The 24035-nt window shown below is 42.6% G+C and overlaps 1 protein-coding gene across 5 annotated transcripts; it reads right to left on the bottom strand.

Moving 5' to 3' along the window:
* Nucleotides 1–1491: 1491 nt before the first annotated feature.
* Nucleotides 1492–22789, bottom strand: LOC133907538 (alpha-L-fucosidase 2-like). 5 transcript variants are annotated; one of them, XM_062349593.1, is made up of 10 exons: nucleotides 22470–22789; nucleotides 18046–18191; nucleotides 17063–17952; nucleotides 15929–16061; nucleotides 14398–14556; nucleotides 13411–13635; nucleotides 13106–13207; nucleotides 12882–13017; nucleotides 2775–2970; nucleotides 1492–1988 (listed from the first exon to the last, which is right to left on the bottom strand). In XM_062349593.1, the coding sequence occupies exons 1-10, from the start codon at nucleotides 22714–22716 to the stop codon at nucleotides 1682–1684; spliced, it is 2541 nt and encodes an 846-aa protein (XP_062205577.1). In that variant the 5' UTR covers nucleotides 22717–22789; the 3' UTR covers nucleotides 1492–1681. The 5 variants fall into 5 exon arrangements, 4 of the variants coding, with proteins under 4 accessions (XP_062205577.1, XP_062205578.1, XP_062205579.1 ...); XM_062349594.1 differs by having other exon boundaries at nucleotides 18046–18173; XR_009907980.1 differs by lacking the exons at nucleotides 1492–1988; nucleotides 2775–2970 and adding exons at nucleotides 4230–4856; nucleotides 4939–7906.
* Between the last annotated feature and the right edge of the window lie 1246 nt (nucleotides 22790–24035).

The raw sequence follows: 24035 nt of genomic DNA, 5'->3' as shown, positions 1-24035 counted from the left end.
GGATCCAACATACGCATCCCGAGCGAAGATCATGCACCCATCGTCCGATACACCTCGGAATCACTGTCAGGAATTTACCCTCGACAATATAGAAGAGAGTACACCATTTGGTGTAGTTGTTGGACTGTAGGTCGAGTGTAAATGGAATGAGAGATTTGATGTTGGCACTGAAAATGGCTTGGGAAAGGGGCACGGGATTGGCCGGAGGAGAAGAAGCTAGGGAAGGTGGTGTTGGATTGGCCAAATGAGGATTAGTCGTAGGAGGAGAGGTGATACTGCCTATGGTAGGAGAGGATTGTTGGTTGTTGTTCATCATGGAGAAGAAATTAGGTCTCCAGGAAGGAGATCGCTGATACCATGAATGAGACTAAACTCGAGTGGATAACCTTTATTGATGAGGATCGAGTCTTATATATAGAGTACTGGGATGCATGTACACAACAAAGTATATCAGAGTTGTTGGGATATCTATCGGTAGTTGGTACATGCAATGACTAGGCGACATTGTAGAAGCTTTGTTGAGTGATAGCCGGTGTTGGTTGAGCGGCAAGACCGGAGTGATTGATTGGACTCCTCGAACGTGCAGCGTTCTGTGGCGTAGGAATTGGACTTCCTAACACTTCCAGAATACTTCTCCAACCCTTACATTGCGGGCATTACTTGCCAAGTACACGGACATATATTACACATCCAGAATGAGTGTACGAGACTCCTCTATAATCATTTTGTCGAGGGCAGAGTGCACATATATTACACATCCAGAATGAGTGCACGCCACATCGCTGCTGATTTGTCGAGGCACGGCTGATGCCCACACTCTGCTGCAGTGCATTCCAGACAAGCGTGTTGCAGCTATTGCATCAAATGACGAACAAGACAAACCCAAAACGATCAATGTGCCAGCTTTGCAAGTTAGGATGCCGAGTGTACAAGTTTCCCAGATGAGACAGACATGATCGTACAAGCAGCAATCCGGACCGCTCAAGTTCTCATATGAAAAGAGGTGAGCAGGGCAACATTTAAAGCAAGGAAGCACATTTGTTATTCATCGACCCGTTCAGGAAATGAGCAGTACCAACCGTCAAAGGATTCCTACTGGAATTTCATCACATATTACCTGGTCACTTCCAATGTAGGCTAGCAGTATTCGCAGCCGATACAATGCCAACGGATCGAAACAACAGGTCAGTGTTGATCATTGTGGTGGTGTCCAAATTGCCAAGAAATAAGGCCACTAAAGATACTTTGCAGAGAAATGTTTGTAACTCGCATGAAAGAGAAACTATCAACTATAGACAATAGCGTGTTGAATGAAGGAAACTAAGATGGGCGATGAAGGTGTGAGGCCAACAGCTAGAGAATCTTTCATCAATTAAGGAAGCAAGGAACCAGACTTACGCCAATTTCATCTCTTACCTTTTCTGCAGCTTGTTGTCGTCTGATGAAACGCTGACAGAATACAGATGCACAGTATATGACGGGCCAGAGAAATGTATAAAACTGTAGACATTGAAATGCGAATAAACACAATGTTGCTCAAGCGAGCGATGAAATACACAAAAAGAAAGAAGTTTGATATGTGCAACGATTTATTGAGACTGATTATTTGCTGGTTTCTCAAAAAATTCTTAAATTTTCCCCACAACATATTCTCCCTTCCGATTGCAGCAGATGCACGTTCTCAGAGTGACCAAGCCTTGAAACACTTCAAATCCCTGCTGAACCTGTAAACTTGGCCGGGCGAGAGGCTGATGGTGGTAGTCTGGTCTCCGTAGTGCAGCCTTGCAAGCGAATTCTGGTCGCTGCTAGACCACAGTAGAGCTTCATGAAGGCTCCCTTCTTTCCAGCAGATGTTTACAGTCACGCCACCTCGGGCCTTCAGGCCTTTAACACATCCATGAGGCCACTTGTTACGCGGTAGAGAAGGGAGCAGGTACAAGTCGTTCCCAGTGCTCTGCACCAGCATTTCCGATAATGCAGCTGGGAATCTGTAAGAGAAGACCATTAGCACATGGACTTAGCTGATAGTAAAAAAATAGAAATGAGACTATTGCAAGGGCTATTTTTGAGTGGCTAATGGTTCTCAGTGTTTCGCAAGCCTCTGGCCCTCCCCAATGTGGTTGTTTTAAAAGGCCTGTGGAACCGAGCTGCAACTCCATGATGCAAGGGTTTCATAGTAAATTTCACGGAACTACACATAGTTTGAATAAGCTATCGCGAAATTGAAATCTTATAAGCTGTCATAAAACTGCAATCTTAATGGGTCATTTTCACAAAACTACACTTATGTGACGTATCTATCGTAAAGATAGACTTCTTACAAATTTCCGTTCCAGTCAACAGACTCAGAGCAACCGCCACATGGGCCAGAAGCATCAGCTATGACCTACTGGTTGACATGGCAAAGGTGTGGGTGGAGTAGCCCAAGTATTTTTGGTCCCCCTTGGTGTCATGCCATTAATGATGCTGCATAATTGATCAGTGTCGCATCTTCTTCTTAGACAACACGACCAACAGAAATTACCATTTACCACAGGTAGGTCCAATTAATGAAAATCTGTTGAATGGAATTAGAGTTTCGAAAATTTAGATTTCCGACAGGTATGCCATAGAATGTGTAGTTTTGGTCAAAGCCCATTATTAAATGTATAGTTTCCTGATATTTTCCTTAAAAGAGTAGCTTTCTGATAGTTTGGTCAAACAAGTTTAGTTCCATAAAATTACTTAGGAATGTAGGATGCATATCTGGATTCGTACTGAGTGATCATGTTTACCCAAAATTTGCATCAATTTGGAATGGTGGATGTGCCGTGAACAGATTGCTGTATAGACCTCCTTCCTTTGAAACCTCATGTTTTGGATCTACCAATGTGATTAGCTGCAGAATCATTTTGTATGCATGCTCACTGTTGTGAAGATGGGCCCATAAGGCCATCTTCCACGAAGTAGACCACCCTGGGCCTTCATCACCTACACAACGGATAAGTTAGCATTTATGGTAGACAACACAGATTGTGATAAATTTGTAAATTGGCTGTCATAGAATGTCATTACAAGTAAAAAAATGTGATACTGTAGGAATATATATATATATATGGTTAGAGTCTATTCTGCGTTTAGGCTCAACTCTAATTACCGTTGCACCACCCCGAGTTACAACTCAAAAAACTATCAGTTACAATTCACTAGATAGACCAGTTACAACTGTGCGTCCAGAAGTACATAATTGTAACAAGCGAAGCTAACGAGTTACAATCAATTACAATTATAAAGACTGGAGTTACATTTTATATTGTATTACGATTACAACCGTGTTCTTTAGGTTGTACATCATTAGACAATTGTAACTCTCTGTCTCACGAATTGTAACTCTACTATTTTTTAGCTTGTAACTAATATAACACAACAGTAACTAGAGTTGAACTTAAGCACATTATATATATATATATAGTATACATACATACATACACATATATACACGTATGTACATACATATATGTACGTACATATACATACATACATACATATATACACGTATGTACATACATATATGTACGTACATACACACACACACATATATATATATATATATATATATATATATAGTAAAATTAGTCTATACTCCTGGGAGTACATAATCCATACTATAATATACCACATAAATGAACTGGATATACTCATTTGTCACTATGAGTATACTTATATACTCATTCTAAGATATTCCGATGTGAACTACATGAAAAATAGAAAAGAAGTCCATCAATTTTATTAGATTTTGATAATATCTTTGTATTTGTACATAGAATGTAATACACTTAAAAAAAATATGTGCAAACCACCTAAAAAAACTATACATACCACTTGGATGATCTTATATACTCACATGCTCCATATATATACTATTTCATCACACAAGATACTCTCTATGTAATGAGATACGTATGTGGGAGTACATACTCGCAGGAGTACCAAATATGTATATATATATATAAGGTTTATATGTTACTGAAATATGAACATGTCGTCTTGCAAGAAGAACCTCAACAGGTGTCACACCTTGATTTTCAGATTTATCAAATTTCTAAAAAATTTTAAGATTATTAAATAGCTTCACCAGTATAATAGGTTTAAAACCTATTTTCATAAACAATCAATCAAAATAGGTTATTATTTTGTGTGCATTGCATGCTAAGTTTTGTTAGGAGTTAGGTAAATGCATTAGAGTTCTTTTTCTTTCTCTTTGATGTTTTAAGTGAAAAAGTTTTTAAAAAAGTTTTACAAAACCCTGCAGTAAGCTAGTTAAGGATCTTGATGGTTTGAATTAAAAATTCTAGAATTCATCGTCTATTCAATCCTTGATCATACCTAATCCTTCTTTAGTTCTGTTTAAATCTTATCCAAATCCTTGTTTAAAGCCAATCTCTTCTCTTTCCCAAATTCTACCCAAATCCAAATTCAAATTCTTTATCTACTCCTATTCTTGTTCAATCTCATTTTTTGTTTCTCTTAAATTCACTCCAAGCTCAATTCAAATTCAAACCCTATTCAAATTTCTCTGCAAAAGTTTCTTTTCTAAGCCCTAGATATACCTAAAATGTCCTTGGGCTCAATCTTGCTCAAGTCCAAACATTTAGCCAAGTCTTCTAGATAGCTCAATAAAGGATCCACGAAATCTGCAAATTTTCACAGAGTCTTAGATAGCCTCATCTTCCCATGAAGTTTCGGAGTTTAAAACGGCCTCAAATGCAAATCTTGATAATATCAAAGTTGTAGGTCGCATCGAGAGCTTCGATTTGAAGCTATAGAAGTCCCCATTTGGATAATGGAGCTAGGAGTTATGGCCACTGAAATCAGTGCTGCGCAGATAAGTCTGAATTCAAACAGTTTATCTTGTGGTGCATTTTTCAAAATCAAGACGGCGTTAGTTCCAATGAATACCAAAGCTGTAGATCTTTTCGAGTAGTACAATTTAGAGTCCAGAAACGTCCAATTTGGAGTCCGGACGATGGAGATATCGTCCTCAAAATAGAGAGCTACGAAAAAGAAAATCCTAACCGACTTGAACTCGAACCCGATTCATGTTCGGCTTGGACTCCACCTCAACCAGCCACCCCTAGCCCTATAAATGAGTTGCACGCCCTCTCCTACCCCTATTCCACGCCCCCAAGCCCTAAACGTAACGCTGAAGCCGTCGCCGCCCGTGATGCGCTACATCGTCTTCTCCACAAATCCTCCTTCCTCAACCATCAAAGTAAGGTGAGGACCCCCTTTCTTCTCCTCCCTTAGTACTGTTTTACCATCATACTAAGTCCCTAGCCAAGCCATAGCCCTGGTCAAAGCCCGATCCACGCCGCCACGGTCATCGCCGTCGCGGACAGCCGCGCTGTAGCTGATTGGCATTGACGTTCCCGGCCAACTAGTGCACCGTTTGCCAAGCCCTTTCACCAGCGCATGTCCTATGATGTTTCCGACGCCCTCACCAACCAGATCGGTCAGTAGAGCAGCTAAACCACTGGAATCAAGGTTGACATGCCTGTTGTCCGGTTTCTGGACGCGTTTTGCGCGTGCACCGGATTTGCATTTGCGTTCCCCGTCAATCTGAAAGCCGTATGGATGCATCAACCGCGTCACGGCGTGTCCCATCGAGTCTTCGACGTGACCCTAAGAGCCCATCCATGTTTATGCAGCGACACAGCCAGAACGCAAATGCCAACCACAGTATGTTACAACCATCACTCGTCTCATCTCTGCTGATCGTTCTTTCTCTCAGGGGATGATCTATCAAAACCCATGCCATAGCATTGTTTTCTCAGGATATATGAACGCCTCTGTTCAAACGGTTTCTCAAATTTCATAGCCAGTCTCTGGGAACGCTAGCATCTTCGTTGCTGCATCTGTTCGCAGTCACCACCAAACCTAGCAGCAGTCATCGCTGTTTTGTCGCTACCTCGGATGACCCCTTCCAAAACCAACCATACTGCTGAGTTAGTCTTTCCGCGTTCTACGCTATACTTCCCTCGTTTCACTAAAACACCACTGAAGTCTAACATCGATGTCAGTGGCCATGTGTCCGATCGCTGTCTTCGACGAAACCAAACCACCACCGCTACAGTCACCAGTACTATCCTTAACATAGAAGCGCAACCTTCGGCCTTTTTGATCCATCATAGATGGTCGAGACTAGATCTCAGCGTATCCCTTCTTTAATCTAGCGTATCCCTTCTTTAATCCAAGATGGTACTTGCATAGCATGCCAAGTTAGCATCACATAATTCTCCTTAGCCTAATCAGCAAAATCTGGTCTGCCCTACATTTCTTGAATCTTGCGCAATGATGTTTTTAAACCTCACGCAATGATTGTGCAATAAAACCTTTCCCATAGAAAGAAAGTTCCGGTAAATCAACATTTTCTTTTCAGTTTAATCCATCTCCCGAAAGCTGTTCTCTTGCATCTAAATGTTTCTAAAATCATCCATATCCAACCATAGTGTTTTTAAAGTATTTTAATGATGTTTGATATGTTATTCTTAATGTTTTCCTTTGTGTTGTTTGTCAGTAATTCTCGCGATTAGTCAATAAAGTTCCGGAGCAGTTCAAGGGACTTCAAGACCAAGATTTCGACAACACTGAGCAGCATTATGTAAAAGGCAAGTGTCCTTAATCATCTTAAACCTATGATTTAAACTGTTATGTTTTACAAAATTGCATGCAATGTCTGTCAATACGATGGGTACTCACCTATATTAGGTTTTTTTTCTAGATTTTCACTTATCATCCTTTGAAACCTAGATGGTTTATGGTTAGGTATCTTTAGTAGGTAGATTGTTTAGCCATGCTTTTGAGATGTTGAGAAGTGTCATATACCTTATTAATGAACATATACAATAATGATCGTTAATGTGTTAATGGTCTAGCAACATAAAACCTTAAGTCTTGACCAAAGTGGTTTTGGTGGTTGTCATGGTTATGTTATTGATTTAGTGTTTGCTTAAGTAACCTAAGTAAGGACCGGTTCGTGGAGCGACAACCCAAAAATATCGTACCAATCACGAGACGTGGTATGGGACATGCCTGGCCTATTAATTAGTGAATTCCAGTTTTTGTGCATGCCAAACGGAAGAATGGATGTGTGAGGACGGCTAAGGCCAGAATCGTTTGGTTAGTGGTATGACATATGTAGTGGAAGGAAAGGGTGAAAACTTTCTGTAAACTACAAGGCGCAAAAGGAAGCTTCTGGGTGGGGCGAAAACCACTTTTGGCGTCGGTGGAACTTAGCGGGTATGTACATACTGGATGAAACTTTGTAACAGCTTTGAAGTGACTTTCCGGACGACACACCACTGGCGTGTGTTATCGTCTAGCTAACACGACAACAGAGAAATCACGACTTGTGGGGAAAACTAGACAACCTCCGTATAATGTAAAATCTGATATATAAGTCGTGCTCACGGTTATGAGACTAGGATCCTCACATGATTAGTGGGTTGTGGTTATAGGTTTGGTTATAATTTTGGTTATAATATAGAGAGTACTAGACGATTATGGTATACAAGATGGGAAACCTTGTATGCTGGGTGTTAGATTGTATGGGTTACATTCACTTAAGAATTGTTTAATGCTTTTTGAGTCTAAATATGTTTTCATTACTTGCATTTACTCAAATATACCATATGTTAGCCTATTCTTTGATATAAGCCTGTATATCATTATCTTTCCTACACTTGCTGAGCGCATCATGTGTTCACACTTGCTATTTTCTCTATAGCATGCGACATGTGTGCTGCTGCTCTGTGAGTGAAGATGTTGAAGACTATCAAGACGAGGTTGTGACGTTCTAGACGCGCGTCTCCCGGTCGGTTGCCTGCGGTGTTGTTGGGCACCAATGCTTATGTTCAGCTGCAGATATCTTCATAGAAGATAATATATGTCAATTGATGTAAAAGTTTAACGTTTATTTAATAAAAGACGTTTATTTAATAAAAATATTGCTTTTGTTACTTCACCTGTAACGTCCTTATGTGTGTTAAATATCATGAGCACACATAAATCGCATCTGATTTTATTCGTTAAAGCCGGGTGTGACAACAGGCCATCATCTAGCAAACTCTTGTTCGAAATAAAGACGCTCTTACTAATAATTCCCCAAGCTAAAGATGTTCGTTTTTGTTGGAATATCTCCTATCCAGGCCTAGCCGACTGGACCCATCCTGACCGAATGGAAAGGATCTCCATATATAGAAAGGATCCGTATGTATAGAAAATATCTTTATATATAGAAAGGGTAGTTGTAGTTTCCTAGTTTAGAGAGATTGATCTCTAACCATGTATAGCTCATCTCTTACCATCTCTTACCTAGTTTAGCACCCTGTACATCCATATAAGCCATTCGACTCTATTGGGAATAGTTATGTCGAGTATTCCCCTATCTCATATTCTTTCATGGTATCAGATTAGGATCCGGTCTTGTGTCTCCTCCTATGCCATCCTTCAGGTTGGTGCTTCCCCCCTCCTGCGTGCTCCACTGCAGGTCAACACCCTCCTTCCCTCTTGCGCGCCCCACACCTCCTGCAGGCCGTCGCCCCACCTCATCCTAGCACCGAATCACGTCCCCTATGGCCAACCCACAAGATTTTTTTCTCTCCACCATAAATGTGCACACGCACATCCCCTTCTAACTCAAGCTTCACCTGCCGAACTACTCCCGCTAGCGTGAACTGTTCCAAGTTCGTGTTGGCAAGTTTGGTGCCAGAGGTCACATATATGGCTCTTCCCCCAAGCCGAACACCAAAACAAGGACCAGCGACGCCATCTCCACTTGGGACTCAACGGATTATGCCGTTCTCTCTCTGCTCTACGTGTCCATCTCTGAGGAGACACTCTCCATCGTCATCGTGCTCGGTGCTTCTGTGCACACCGTTTGGACTATGGACTAGTCTAGAGGGACTGTTCTGCGACAACAGAATGGCGCGTGCCCTCTCCCTTGAGGCCGAGTTCCGCAACTTGGGCGACCAGACCATTTTGGTGTACTCCCAACGTCTGAAGTCCTTCGCCGACGCTCTCGCTGACCTCGACCAGAAGGTGTTCGAGGACACTCATCCTCACCATGTTGTGCTGTCTGTTCGACCCCTTCCGCAACATTGCCACAGTCATCAAGACCAAGGCGTCCTTCCCAACGTTCCTCAAAGCGCGCTCTCTTCTCCTTCTTGAGGAGGCAGATCTCAAGATTGCAACGCGAGCCGGCTCCTCCACGGTACTAGTGGCCACCACCAACACCAAACCCGCTGGCACCTTTGGCCACTCAACTGGCTACGGCACTGGCACCAGGACCTCCAACGCCCCCTCTGGAGGAAACAACAGCGGCAAAAGGAACAAGAACAACCGTCGTGGTGTCCGCGGCAACAACGGCAACGACACACGTGGCTCTGGCACCCCACTCTTCCCCTGGTCCTAGGGCGCCATGTGTCCTAGGGCGCCATGTGGCCTAGGGCCGGCCAAGGCATCCTCAACCCTCGACCCCAGGCTTTGTTGCACCTGGCGCGTACAGTCTCCCACTTCCTATAACTTTGTCATGGGATCAAGCCTCCCTCATCCAGGCCATGAACACCATGTCCATACAGCAGCAGGCACCCTGGTTCATGGACTCAGGTGCCTCCTCCCACTTGTCCGCCGATCGAGTAACCTCCACCAACCTCTTCCCACTCCTGAAAACCAGAACACAGGTCGTTGTCAGTAACGGTTCCATTCTTCCCGTCACCGCCTCCGGCTATGCTGAATTTCGCGCAACCAAACCCCTCACTCTTTCCAATGTTATGATTTCCCCTAATCTTATTTCTGTCCGTAAATTCACTACTGACAATTTCTGTTTGGTCGAGTTTGACCCCTTTGTGAAAGATCTCCGCACCAAGAACGTGATTTTTAGGTGCAATAACTCCGGTGACCTGTACCTGTTTTTCGCGCCACTTGTTCATTGTCATCACGCCTTCATCACAGCGTCCACCGACACCAGGCACCAACGGCTGGGTCATGTCAGCAGCCAACCCCTCTCCAGCCTTCGCGCTAGCAACGTTACCGCTATAAATAAAGCGGCATCATCCCTCTGTCATGCATGCCAGCTCGAATGATATGTTCGTCTCCCGTTTGTTGCTTCAGTTTCTAGCACTAATAAACCTTTTGAACTTCTTCATTGTGATCTGTGGACATCCCCTGTACCCAGTATTTCTGGTTACAAATACTATCTTGTAATGCTTGATGATTTTACAAATTATTATTGGGTTTTTCCTCTCAAGCTAAAACCAGTCTGCCATACGCAATTTCCATGCTTATGTCACTAACCAGTTCCACAACACAATTCAAAACATCCTGTGCGACAACGGCCGAGAGTTCGACAATCATGACGCACGCTCCTTTCTCACCTACGGCATTCATCTCCGCCGCTCGTGCTCCTACACATCCTAGCAAAACGGAAAAGCCGAATGTGCCATTCGCACTATCAATGACGTCCTTCTCTCACTGCTCTTCCAAGCCACCATGCCTCCTCGCTACTAGGTCGAGGTACTCCACACCGCCACCTACCTCCTCAATAGGTGCCCTACAAAAGCTCTACCTTCCTCCACACCATACCAGGCCTTGTTTGGTCATCCTCCCACCTACGACCATCTTCGTGTTTTCAGTTGCCTTTGTTATCCTAACGTCTCCGCCACCATAACACACAAATTAGCACCTCGTTCTATCACTTTGTCTTACTCGGTTACCCGGAGAATCATAAAGGTTATCACTGCCTCGATCTGGCGCCAAATCGAGTCATCATATCTCACCATGTGGTGTTTGATGAAGCCACCTTTCCATTTGCTTCATGAACACCGGCTTTGTCTAGCACATATCATTTTTTTCAATACAGACACTAATCTTTTAACAGGAGGCCCTCTAACTGGTGGTACATCTACAAGTAACACGTTGGCGGCCGGTGTTGTCCCGGGCGTGACAGCATCTCAGCTTCGCGTCTACAGCCAACGGCCGCGTGAGGTGACCGATGGGCTGCCGACTCAGCATGGCCGACGTCCTCCCTACCGCTGCAGCGGCGGCTCTCTCCGTGGCAGCAACAGATCCACCTCCACTCTACGTCTGCAGTCGGCGACCACTGGGCCAACGACTCAACCCGACGCGATGGTCGGCACGGTTGCCGATGCGGCACCCCTCCAGGTCGGCGTGACGCCCCACTTTTACGTGATGCCCTCCAAGTCGATGTGGCGCCCCACTTCTTCACGGCGCCCCTCCACAACGTGACGTAGCGCAGCGACCGATAGCATGGCGGTCAGTGCAGCCACAGGCACGGCCATCCTCTAGGGAGTAGCCGCTGCTGCAGTGACCAGGGCCACCGACATGCCCAACCTGGCTCCCATGATGCGACAGTCAGTTGGCCACCCCATGGTTACGCGGTCCAAAGCTCGCCACGCTCTCACTGCATCCATCACTACCATGTCGCCAGTGCCAAAGACGTACCGCGACACCCTCAACGACCCCATCTGGCGAGATGCGCCAACAACACCTGGGACCTCGTGCCTCCACCGTGGGCCAACATCATCTCTGGTAAGTGGATATTCCGTCATAAGTACAACTCCGAAGGGACTCTTGCACGCTACAAGGCGCGTTGGGTTCTATGTGGCTTCTCCCAGCAGTCCGGCATCGACTACGACGAGACCTTCAGCACCGTCGTCAAGCCGACCACCATCCGTGTTGTTCTCTCCCTCGCCATCTGTAGCAACTAGCCCATCAACCAACTCGACGTCAAGAACGCCTTCCAACATGGCAAGCTCGAGGAGACAATCTTCTACCAGCAGCCCTCCGGCTTCGTCCATGCCGACAAGCCAAATCACGTCTGCCGGCTCAATAGATCGATCGCTCTAAGGCCTAAAGCAGGCTCCCTGCACATGGTACATCCGCCTCTAGACTTTTGTGATCTCCATCAACTTCCGCGGCTACAAGATGGACTCCTCCCTCTTCGTCTTCCACGACAGGACCAATCTATTGAGCCGGCCTACCTCCTGTTGTACGTCGATGACATCATCCTGACAGCGTCAAGCACAACCCTGCTTCAGCGGATCATCACCGCTCTCCGGAACAAATTCACAATGACCGACTTGGGCAACCTCCACTACTTCCTAAGCATCTTAGAGCGTCAGGACTCCCACGACATTTTTCTCTTAGGAAAAATATGCCGCAAAAATTCTTCAGCGTGCCAACATGTCTATATGCAACCCGTGCACCACACTGATCAAAGCACGCTCCAAGCTACGACAACATCAGTACTGTGTACCTCTCCACTAACCCAGTACAACATCAGCGGACTAAACAAGTGGAGATTGATCTGCACTTCGTGCGCGAACAGGTGGCTCTCGGCGACATCCGCATTCTCAATGTCCTGACGACCCTTCAGTACGTGGATATCTTCACCAAGGGTCTGCCAACCGTAGTGTTTCAAGATTCTCACTCCAGTCTCAACATCCGTGAAGCTCCAAGTTGACACTGCGGGAAGGTGTTAGAATATCTCCTATCCAGGCCCAACCGCCTAGCTGACTGGACCCATCCTGACCGAATGGAAAGGATCTCCATGTATATAAAGGATCCATGTGTATGGAAAGTATCTTTATGTATAGAAAGGGTAGCTGTAGTTTCCTAGTTTAGAGGGATTGATCTCTTACTATGTATAGCTCATCTCTTACCTAGTTTAGCACCCTGTACATCTATATAAGCCATCCGGCTCTATTGGGAATAGTTAAACCGAGTATTCCCCCATCTCATATTCTTTCAGTTTTAAATGGAAACTAAATAGAAAACAACTGTTAAAATCTAGTAAATGCTACTTTTGTATAACAAAAGCGCACCTCTTTTATAAAGACTATTGGCAACAGCTTTGCAGAGGTCAGGTGTTTGGTCAAGTGACATAGTATGTCCAGGATAAAGACCAAACAAGTGAGATACATGTCTGTGATGAACTTCAGCATCCTCAAAATCTTGTGCCTGCCCATAGAACAGAAGTATTAAGAAACAACCGCACCAAGGTATACATCAGTGATATAGACTGATAGACTAAAGAGCATCCACTGACCCACTCCATGATTGAACCATCTCTAGCAATTTTTATAGGTGGGAGACTCGGTAGTGCCTTTTTGATTCTCTGAACCACATCAGTGTCAGATTTCCCTAAAATCTGACGATAATAGCATGAATGTTATCAATGCATTATTAATATGCAAACAACTACAGGCTCTAATGACAAAAACATAAATCAAGAAATTAAGTTATGATCCATATCATACTATTTTTACAGCAAAATATGCTTTATTGCATGTCACAAAAGTATCTGCATGATAAGGAACCAGTTTTCCTTTCAGAAAAATATGAAAGACTTACATCAGCAGACAATAGAACAGCTGAGAAAACTTCCCGTATAATTGACATGTCCATAGTTGTTGAGTAGCTCACACAAGCCTTCTTACCATCCGGAGCGATGAAATAATGTTCCGGAGAAGTAGAAGGATTGGTCTCCAGATATGCCCCATGTCCTTCAATCAACCAGTCCAGTAAAAAGGAAGCAGATCCTTCCAAAAGTGGATATGCCGTTTTCTCCAAAAATTGCTGCAAGGAAAGAAATAAAATATTGCAGCTAATGTACTCTCCATCTTGTTTAAATTGTATGCATGTTCGACAATTTCAGGGAAGGTGACCTTGCAGTTTGTGCAATCAACATAGAATTCACCAAATTATATCATCAAGGGAGTATTCATATATTAGCACATAAAGAAAATAAGGGACAAATATAGTTGGTGTAGAAGCCGGAACATGTTTCCATTATCTAAAAATAAATAAATACAGCTGGTGTCTAAATCTTCTAGTGCAACATTCAGGATAATGTTGAAGAGTAGCATGTGCAACTCTTGAGCATCTTAAACACACTGTTTGGTGAAACTAGTTGGCGCACATAATTAAACGTGCTACAGAGTACAAAACTTTGTTGCTAGCACATGTCATCTGATAAGGAAAAAAAGAAACCACGCATCTTTCTGATGCTACACATCTACCTAGCTTTTGTCCTAACACATTTTCCTAGTAAAGTTTCCTGTGTTACACTTTTATACTTCATATGAAAGTGTGCCGGCAAGATAGAAAGCATTTCTTACAAAATAATAGTGGGCGTGCTTCCAAACTCATAGTAACACTATGCCTAGGAAATGGAAGTACCATCGAAACATTGTCAAACAAAAAATGTGATGACACTACTGTTTTCATATTTGCATATGAAAGTATATAGAATTCATTATTTTCATGGTGATAAACTTAAGTAATGCATATAAGTATTCCATGGCACTGAGGAACACAATGTTGTGCCTATCTCATTACTCTGTCCATCGTAAAACTGTAGTGCTCCCAGAGGTGTGTGGCCAGCCAAGGCCCACCCATTGGCCATAAAGCCCACACAGGATCACCAGCATCTGGCGATGTTTTTGCCCACAAGTCTGTGACTTGATGACTGACCCAACCGCTAGCTTCAAAATTCACCTGCCAGGGAAAAATATCTTCCATCAGATGTGGAAAAACATAAAATCTTTGCCTGAAAAGTTCCTTTTAAAATAGGAGGCTCTGCTGAAATTGGGGATTGATTCTGCATTGTCCATCAAGCCGCCACACAACTTTTATTGGTAGTGTTAGATTACAACAGCACACTAATATGGACTCATTAACTTCATCAACACTTATACTGACGCACAGTACAGACTCAGTCTCCTATAAGACCCAAATACTACCTCACCAACGCCCATCTTGTGACTCATTAACTCCATCAACACTTCAACTCATTAACAATGCCCATCATGTTACATATTGCAACATCCTCACTGGGAACTAGAACTTCACCAAATACCAAACTCACAGCGAAGATCTCCACCACTAGTGCTGATGCAATAACCACCACTAGCACCCTACAAGTACCACCGCCTCCACTGCATTCACCAGCAGCAAAATCACCTACACCACCACTACTGCAGCCAACACCAGCACAACCAAATCCACCTTAAATATCTGCCATCTTACCATGGCCTCAACCCTCCACCTCTACCAGGCAGTACCAGCAGAACCTCACCCCCCCCCCCCCATCATCTCTGCTGTTAAGGCTATACTAGTCAAGGGTATGTAGCCCATGAGGGCAATATATAGAGTACATGAGGGAAACCCTAGACTAGGAGATTACCATAATTACCCTTGACTATTATACCCTTAACATCTGCCACTTCTACCTGCATGCACCTGGCCACTGCCACCTCTACATGCAATCCCCTGGCGACCTCAGCTGCCAGAAGAGTTGTTTGGACTATTTATATAAAATATGAGTGACCTTTATTCACCTTTATTAACAGGTCCAGTAAGTTGTTTGGATGATTTACTTAAAAGATGCAAAAAAAACATGACATAGAAGATTCTTAGTGCTTCTAGCCCCAGGCTACATTGCTTCAAATGCTACATTCCTTCTGTCAACAGGATGGAACACCCACTTTCAGGTATTTGGAAACATACAGTCCAGGTGCAGAAAAATCATGCATGCTAAAAATCACACTTTTCATGTTACTAACTGCATTATAATTCGTGTTATAACTTGTTACATTCCAAGTATATGCTTCCTAACTATTCAACCACAAGTGCCTGCAATTAAAACTTCAAACTCTGCATTCAGATTTACAGCGTCATATTATAAGACATTATCAACACGAATTGAGAAAAATCTCTGCCATCCAGATAGGGTTAATGATCCAAACAATGCTTCATTCAGGCAAGTTGGTAATTTCACTCGAAAGTAGAAAGAAATGTTGGTTTTCAAAGTGACATGCAAGGTACAAAATTGCAAAGTTTCACATAATGCTTACTATGTTGAACTTACTTTTGCTGTCTTAGCCCCATTGACTGAGAGGGATCCGATAAAGTCAAACAGCGGTTCTTGGCATTCGCTAAGGTTACAAGGAAGCGCTGGCCAGTAATTCATTTGGAGATTTATATTTGGATGGGGAGCTGCACTGGAATGTAAAAACTTATAAAGTTCAATCAAATATGGACTGGTAGAAAATAGTGAAAATAAGAATTCCATCAAATGTGCAGAACTCAGATGATAGTACCAATTATGTATATATTTTACTAAAGACATATAAAAAACATCTTGGTCAGTTGGAGTTGTTGGTGTAATAGTACCCAACATGGTTCAAATCTCAATTGGGCATCTTTGACACAGGAATGCACTTGAGTGGGGAAGTTTGCACATGTGCTCCATTGGGTTGCGGATTTACCTGGCCTCCACAATTTTAGGAGTGTCCTAGGAGATATAGTTTGGGAGGTACCAATTTTTAGTACCTCCCAAGTTATAATTAGTGGTACCTCTTGCTACCTTTCCAAGGATGGTAAAAAGGCTCATAACACAAAGGCAAGAGAATCAGAACCATCATCTGAATCCAATCCTTATGAAGAAGCAGAAGTTTCCCAGGTTCTGATATAAGATGGCTTCTGTAGAAGCCACAGTTATCCTAAAGAGGACCTAAGGTTCAGTTGTAGTTGTTGTGCTATGCTTATTTTAGATCTGATGTGGAGAAGCAACTCCGAAAAATTTATCAATTTCTTTGTCAAATCAGGCTAAAGTTGGACATTGGTTATCCATGGTCATTCCCCTCCTATCTCCGTTCATTTTGTTTTGTTATTTGGAACACTACAACATCTCTTTTTGCAACTTGACTTAGAAAATAACGCTTAGCCAAATAGCAGAACATATAAAAGAGGTCCCACCAAATGATATTATCATAAGTCACCACAATGCCAAACGGGCACTCAAATACATGGTATCTGATTGGTGACACTTGACAAACTGTAACCCAGATAAAAGTAGCAACTAGGAGGGTGGATTTAGGGAGAAAAGTTGTCTGCTGATCCTGTTGTTTCCCGTTGAAAGCTATAGAGTATATTATTGCAATAACGGCATAATTAAATAAGGCAAAAATAAAGCAAAACAAAACATGTTGTAAAAACATACTCCCATGGTGGTGATGTGTCATTGCTCCATATCCCTTGCAGATTGGAAATCTGTGTTCCAGGCCTCGAGCATGAAATGAGTAGATAGCGACCAAACTGAAACAGAAGTTCTACAAGAGAAGGATCTTCATTGTCTTTAAAAGTTATAATTCTGTCTACGGTAGGCTTCACAGAATCATTAAGGTCTGTTGATCTGGAGCAGTTAACCGTTTGAACAGCACAATCAGATACAGTAGTATCCTGGGAGCTATTAGAGCCTTGTGAAAGTTGCAAGGAAACACGGTGGAAAAGACTCTGGTAATCATCTATGTGGTACGCTTTTAGCTGTGAATATGATATACTCCTAGCCATATTTAATGCTGTAAAAGCAGATGCTCTCGGATCCAATTTAGATTCAGAAGGCTTGACAAATGGCCCTTCAAATGAGGTAGCGCCTGCAAGGAGTAAAACAGCAGAATCGGCACCATGAAGTTTCAGCATCTTATCATTTAATACTTGGACTGTGGCGTTGGCACCACTCATCTGCAAGTAAAGAATAGCACAAAATTTAATTCCAATGGGATGATCAGAGGCATTGTAGTCTTCATGAGGCCTTTCTCCTGGACAGCTACCCTCCATGATTATCTCATTTGCATCTGTCACATGAATCTGGTGGTCTAGTGGAGTAGCTAAAGACACTGTGAAAGAGACGTTTCCTGGTTTGTTTGCTGAGATTTCAGTCGCAATGACTTGATGTGGATTTGAGGAGAAATGTTTCCTTGAGTAAACTACCTCCCCAACAGTGTATGTGACATTTACTGTTGCTGTATGAAGATCTAGCTCTCTTTTGTAATTTGTGTACTTGATATGCTCACCAAAGGCCAGATCAATATCACCGAGAGGTTGGTAGACCTTCAGTAAAAACACAGGTAATATTTCACCTCAGGTAAGTCTTTGAAGAGGAAAGTTTCAATCTTTCTATCAACCAAAAAATACAATATATACCTGTGTTTGATCACCTGACAGACCAAAGGCAACATCTGTGGCTTTAGCATACTGTCCATTGTCAACAAGGTTCCTTACTTTAGAAAGAACAGCAGGTGCTTTGGGATTTGTATAGTTACCAGGTCCACCTGTCCATAGAGTGTCAACTGCAGCAACATTTTTTCTGAGGTGATCAAAAACAGTTTCAATACGAAGCAACAAGCTCTAATAAAACTCAAAGATAATTACAAAGAAAGTCATAGAACTGTGATATACAGATTTTAAATACAATCTTGTCAGCACTCCACTCTTAAAACTATGAAGTTTGTCACCTCCAGAAATAGGACATCACAAACCATGCTTTCTTCATTCACAAAGGTATAAACAAACCTAGCAATGTTCAATTTTTCCCTCTTTTTTTTTAAAAAAGGCTCATCATGCAACACAATTGACTGATTAAGTGATCCTGCACAATCATTTCAGTAATTAGTAGTGACTTATGTAGCGAAAATGATCCTATTAGGCTATTATTATGATTTTGGTGATTAATGACAACATAGACATTAGGACTAACATGTTTGTCAAAAATATATGTTTGTAGGTCTTATGGATGCAATACATGAAGAAGTCACCGAAGCGGGATAAAATTTGGTTGAATTGAAAAAAGTGGTCCGATGCTCAGAGTATTTGCACTTACCGGAACAACTCTGTCAAAGGGGGACAGAGCCATGAAAACCTTACCGGATAGTCTGGTGACGAAGCAAGGTAACACCGGATAATACATCGGATAATGAATAGTGCAAAGATGAAAAAGAAGCAGAAGACCCCACTGGATAGTCCGGTGATTGATTTGAACACACCGGAGGAATGCACCGGAGCATTGTTGATAAAATGGAGAATGCAGTGACCTCACTGGAAAGTCCAGTGCTCTGAAGATTTGTATACCGGAACATATTTTCCAGAGAAAGTTACATTGGCTCAGCTGGCTGAGGATAACGCACCGGATGGTCCGGTGCTCTGAAGTGATGTGCACCGAAGAATATACCGGAGCAATTTACACAGAGATGATGTTGGCTCCGGTGCTCTGAAGTGATGTGCACCGAAGAATATACCGAAGCAATTTACACAGAGATGATGTTGGCTCAGATGGCTAAGGTATACTCACCGGAAAGTCCGGTGATAAAGATGGAGTATACACCGGAGTATCCGGTGTTCACAGAGGCTTGAGTAGTGTTCCAACGGCTAGTTTGTGAGAGTGTACTCACCAGATGATCCAGTGTTAATACTACTGTTCTCACCGGATTATCCGGTGTTAACAGCTTTTTAGAGCCGTTGGGTTAAAGGCTAGTGCGCTAGTTTGAGACTATACAATCATTTGAGTGTGCTGGAGTCCAAAGAAGTTCATTTACACCTGAGAAGACATACAAGCCACCAAAGTGCTTAAAGTGATCATCCAAGACGATTAAGCACAAGATTAGTGAGTGATTAATGCTTATAGGCCTAGAGAGTGAGTTACTAGGTGATTACTGCCTAAAGAGTGGATCAAAGAATGATCCAACAGTGTACCTCTTAGTATACTGGCACCTTGGAGTCTTGATGACTCACCGGCAAGCTTGTTGACTCTCCGACTTGGTGTAGAGCGGCATCAAGGTAATTGTGTGGGGACGCGAAGACCCTTGCCTTTGTGAATCAAGCTCTAAAGTGATCACGACGGCAAGGAACCGGAAGAGAGACTAGTGGTGAGACCTTGCCTTGGTAGCTTGGTGGCTCATCCGGGTAGAGACCTTGTCTTTGTGACTTGGTGAATCAAAGGCCATGACCGGGTGCCGACTGAGAGCATATCCTTTGTGGAGGTCCAACGTGGATTAGGGGTGGCATTCGTGCCGTCGATACCACGGGAAAAAATCATTGTGCCGAATTTGCTCTCTCTCTACCTTATTTACGTTTCCGCATTTACTTACTTGTAATTTGTAATTTATCTTCTTAGATAGGTTTCAAGCGCTTTGATCGGTAGAGTAAACACACTAGATAAATCTAGAGCACATTTAGATAGAAATTAATATAAGTTTATCTTATGTTGTTTTTTGAGCCGAAATAGTTTTAAACATCCTAATTCACCCCCTTCTTAGGACGTCACCGATCTTTACACCTTAATTTTGGCAGAACAACAGGTTAAAAAACTGAAAATGCGAATATAGTGAGTATTAAGCTACATGCACCAACGAACTCATCCAAAAGCCTAAGCTGATGGGAAGGCAATTCACTTATACTTCAACACTCCCCCTCATGTGGAGGCTCCCTCATGCCTCAAACGTGGAAATAGGAGCCATCTGATATTTTTTATTTAATTGCGCCTGCCAAGATCCGAACTCGAGAACTTTGGTTTTGATACCATATTAAACTGCATGCACCAGCTAACCCACCAAAAAACCTAAGTTGATGGAAAAAGGTGAGCAACTCATTTATACTTCAACAGTGAGAACACATGAAAATATACAAGTTCTCATAAATTCTCAGAAAAATACCTAATGTAAGTGAGGGCATGATTTTGATAACTGAAAAAATTTAAGATTAAATAATGGTATTAGTGAGATATGAAACGCTTAGCAAAACATTTATTGCATTGTTCCACTTAGCAACTGTAATGGTGCTTCATTTAGTTTCTTTCAGTTAACAAATTGAATGGTATTTATATGTTGTAATAGCTCACTGTTGGATTCAAACCGAAGATTCTTGGACTTTTGGAGTTGCCGGTGTGCATTAATAGTAGAGCATTGACAGTGTGCTATGCTTATGCATGACTGGACTGCTTCAACGTTAGTTTCATATAAGAGTTGAGCTGTACTACTCTCCACTAATCCTGTTTGCTATCAGACAAACACTCCTTTAAAGGATCCTAAGGGCACATAAATTCCTTGGTTCTAATACTCCTAACAGGAACTGTTTCCTAAGTTTTTTTTCTTTTGCATGTCACTAATGCATCGAGTATTACTTTGAAATTTTGCATAAATGTAGATAATGCTCTCCACTACCTCACGTAACTTTTCAAGAATTTTAGAGGCATTCACATTTGATTTTACACGAGAACTTTCACTAGATTTGCAGTTTCATCCGGTATGGAGCCATATCTTTGCAGCATGATACTAGCAAACAACAGAAATGACAGCAGAACCAGATATGCAATACTTTGTGGCAAATGCATTAAAACTGCTCCCAGTCTGATAATAAAACCATCAATTCGATTATTCCAGAAATCTTTCTTTTCAGCAGGCCTACTCATACTATAAGCTTTGGGTACATACATTTTGTAGCTTGGTCTAGGATCAGTGTTGCCAGGACACAAGTGTCCGAAATTTTTTTCCGGTGTCAACGTGTATCTGCGCATCGACTCGCATCTGACACGGCGCGACACACATCCAAAACACCACGGCCGTGTCCGGAGAGGAGGAGGAGGAGACGACGGTGGCGGAGGGGGGAGAGGAGGATGCAACGGCCGCGTGGGGGGGGGGGGGGGCGGAGGAGGCGGCGGCCTCGGAAGGGGTGGGGGAGGAGGAGGTGGTGACCGTGGAGAGGAGGTGGCGGCAGCCGCGGATCTCAGCCTCAAGCTCCACATAGCGCCGGCCACTTGCGGATCTCAACCTCGACGTTGGGGGAGAGGAGGAGGCGGCGGGGGCGAGAGGGAGTTGGGGCGGCAAGAGAGAGGAGGAGGCAACGGCTAGGGTGAGGGGAGGAGAGGTGGCAGGCGGCAGCTGTTGCGCTCGGGAGGGGTTAGGTACGAAAGTAACGACTGGATGGGTTATAAAATGACAGTCCAATAGCTCGTCTAATCCTTTATTCTTTTTTCTTTATTTTTCTTTTCTTTTCTTTTTATTAACCATGTGATACATTTGCATGTGGATTTATGTGGTTCAGTCATAAATTTTTTTAAAAAATAGTAGTTACAATGCAAAATTAGTTACACAACATATTTTCTCTAAAATGAATTTTCTTTTATAAAATTATATATATATATGTATATGTATATGTATATATATGTATATGTATATGTATATATATGTATATGTATATGTATATATGACCAATTGGAGAGTCCTGTTTTTAGAATTTACCGAATCGAACGTCGGCACCCCTATCCGTGTAACACTATCTAGCATGCTCTTCGTGGCTCCCAAACTTACAACTCAATGTCCCATCATCCTGGAAACAACCAGACCACTGCCCATAATGAAATGGGACCCAGATCATCAGTTAATTACCCACATTGCTATACCCGTTAACAGATCCCAAGATTGGATGGATAGATCCATCTCAGAAGACGAAAAAAAAGAAAACACCCGATAGAGAGCAATGGACCCGAAGATTTTCGAACTGAATTGGAGACTAGACGAGCAGAGCGATTAAGCACGGAGCGGGCGGGGGGGGGGGGGGGGGGTGGAGATACTCACGGTTGAGCTGGAGCCTCTCGGAGTCGACGCCGCCCCAGACCATGGCGCCGAGGCGGCCGTTCCCGATCGGCGCCGCGTCGGTGAAGTACCTCGCCGGCGACGCGAACACTACCTTCAGCGGCCGCGCTTCCTCATCAGCCGCCGAGACCCACCCGCCCGCCGCGGCAAAGACCTCCGCCTCTGACGGCCGGCGCACCCATACCCACTCGGCGCCAGCATCGCAGTCGCCGTCGCCGTCGATGTCCATGGGGAGTGAGGAGTACAGCTACAAGCAACTGGTGAGTAGTCGTGTGTGGCCAGCGAAGCGGCGCGCGGCGAGCCGGCGACACCAGAAATCTTATTCTGACGACGCGGGGGGCCCACGTACTACTGTCCCGTGACAGCCCACTAGCGAGCCGGCCCACGACAGCCAACACCAGTCAAGTCGTATGTAATTTTTTCTCAAAAGTTTTAATAAAAAAGTTTTTTACAAAAGTTTTGCAAAAAAGAAAATGAGTGGCCTGGTTGGATAGGTGAGAGCAGCCAACTTGCGCACACGAATTAGCCAGGCTCCAACAACCAGGGTTAAAAAACCGACGGTAACTGAGAAAAATCATAATCACTGACCATCTCGATTTGGTTCGGTTTCAGAAACCAAACGGTAACCGAATTTGAATTTAAAAAATTCGAAAAAATAAAAATTTAAAAAAATCTTAAAAACTCTAGACACAATTCTAAGACCTTCCGCAAAAAAATTTCAAAACTAATGTCGTTTGCATCATATATTCTATAGGGAGGAAGTTTGAAAAAAATGAAAAAATTGAAGCGTGCGGCTCAGTAATTAACTCATGTTAAGAAAAAATTTAACATGCAAACACATATTTTTCTTGTGTAAAACGTATCTTAAGCGGATCTGTAAAATTAATTTCACTTTATTTAGAGTTTTATTAATTTCTCTATGATTTTTACAAAGTTCACAAACATAAAGTGAATATGTTAAGAAATAGCATTGTAATTAACTTTTTCATGTCTACTATTATTTTTTCTACATAAATCATAATATAAATAAACTAATAAAGTGGTTTCACTAATTTTTTAGGTGTGATGGGTTAGTTATGAATTAATCTAGTCGCAACATATTTACACAATCATGTATGTTAAAATAACTAATTCACGAGTTTATGTATTTTTAAAAGATATAGGATCATGTAAGAAGACTAACAAAATTAGTTTCATGATTTTTGGATTAGCAAAGAGTAAACTATGCATTTAACTTGGTTTAACAAATACATTTTCTCACAGAAAATTTTGAACTTTTTATGAGTATAAATACTTTTATCATGTAGATAATATTACAAGGAAACCAACAAAATTTGTTTTACTTGATTTGAAGCTAAGATGAATTAGTTATTGATTTTACAAGATTGAGATATTTTTTGGGTTTTTTTTTGTTGAACTTCACTGAAAATCGAGAAAACCACTCGATAAATTGAGAAAACCGAGCGGTTACTGAGAAAACCGAACAGTTACCGATAATGTGAAAAATTCGAGAAAACCGCTTGATAAATTGCAAAAACCGCTTGGTAG

This window comes from Phragmites australis, chromosome 24, assembly GCF_958298935.1.
Source record: "Phragmites australis chromosome 24, lpPhrAust1.1, whole genome shotgun sequence".
In the NCBI taxonomy this organism is placed as follows: domain Eukaryota; kingdom Viridiplantae; phylum Streptophyta; class Magnoliopsida; order Poales; family Poaceae; genus Phragmites; species Phragmites australis.
The sequence above is the reverse complement of the archived record's forward strand: the minus strand, read 5'-3'. Positions and strand labels throughout refer to the sequence as shown.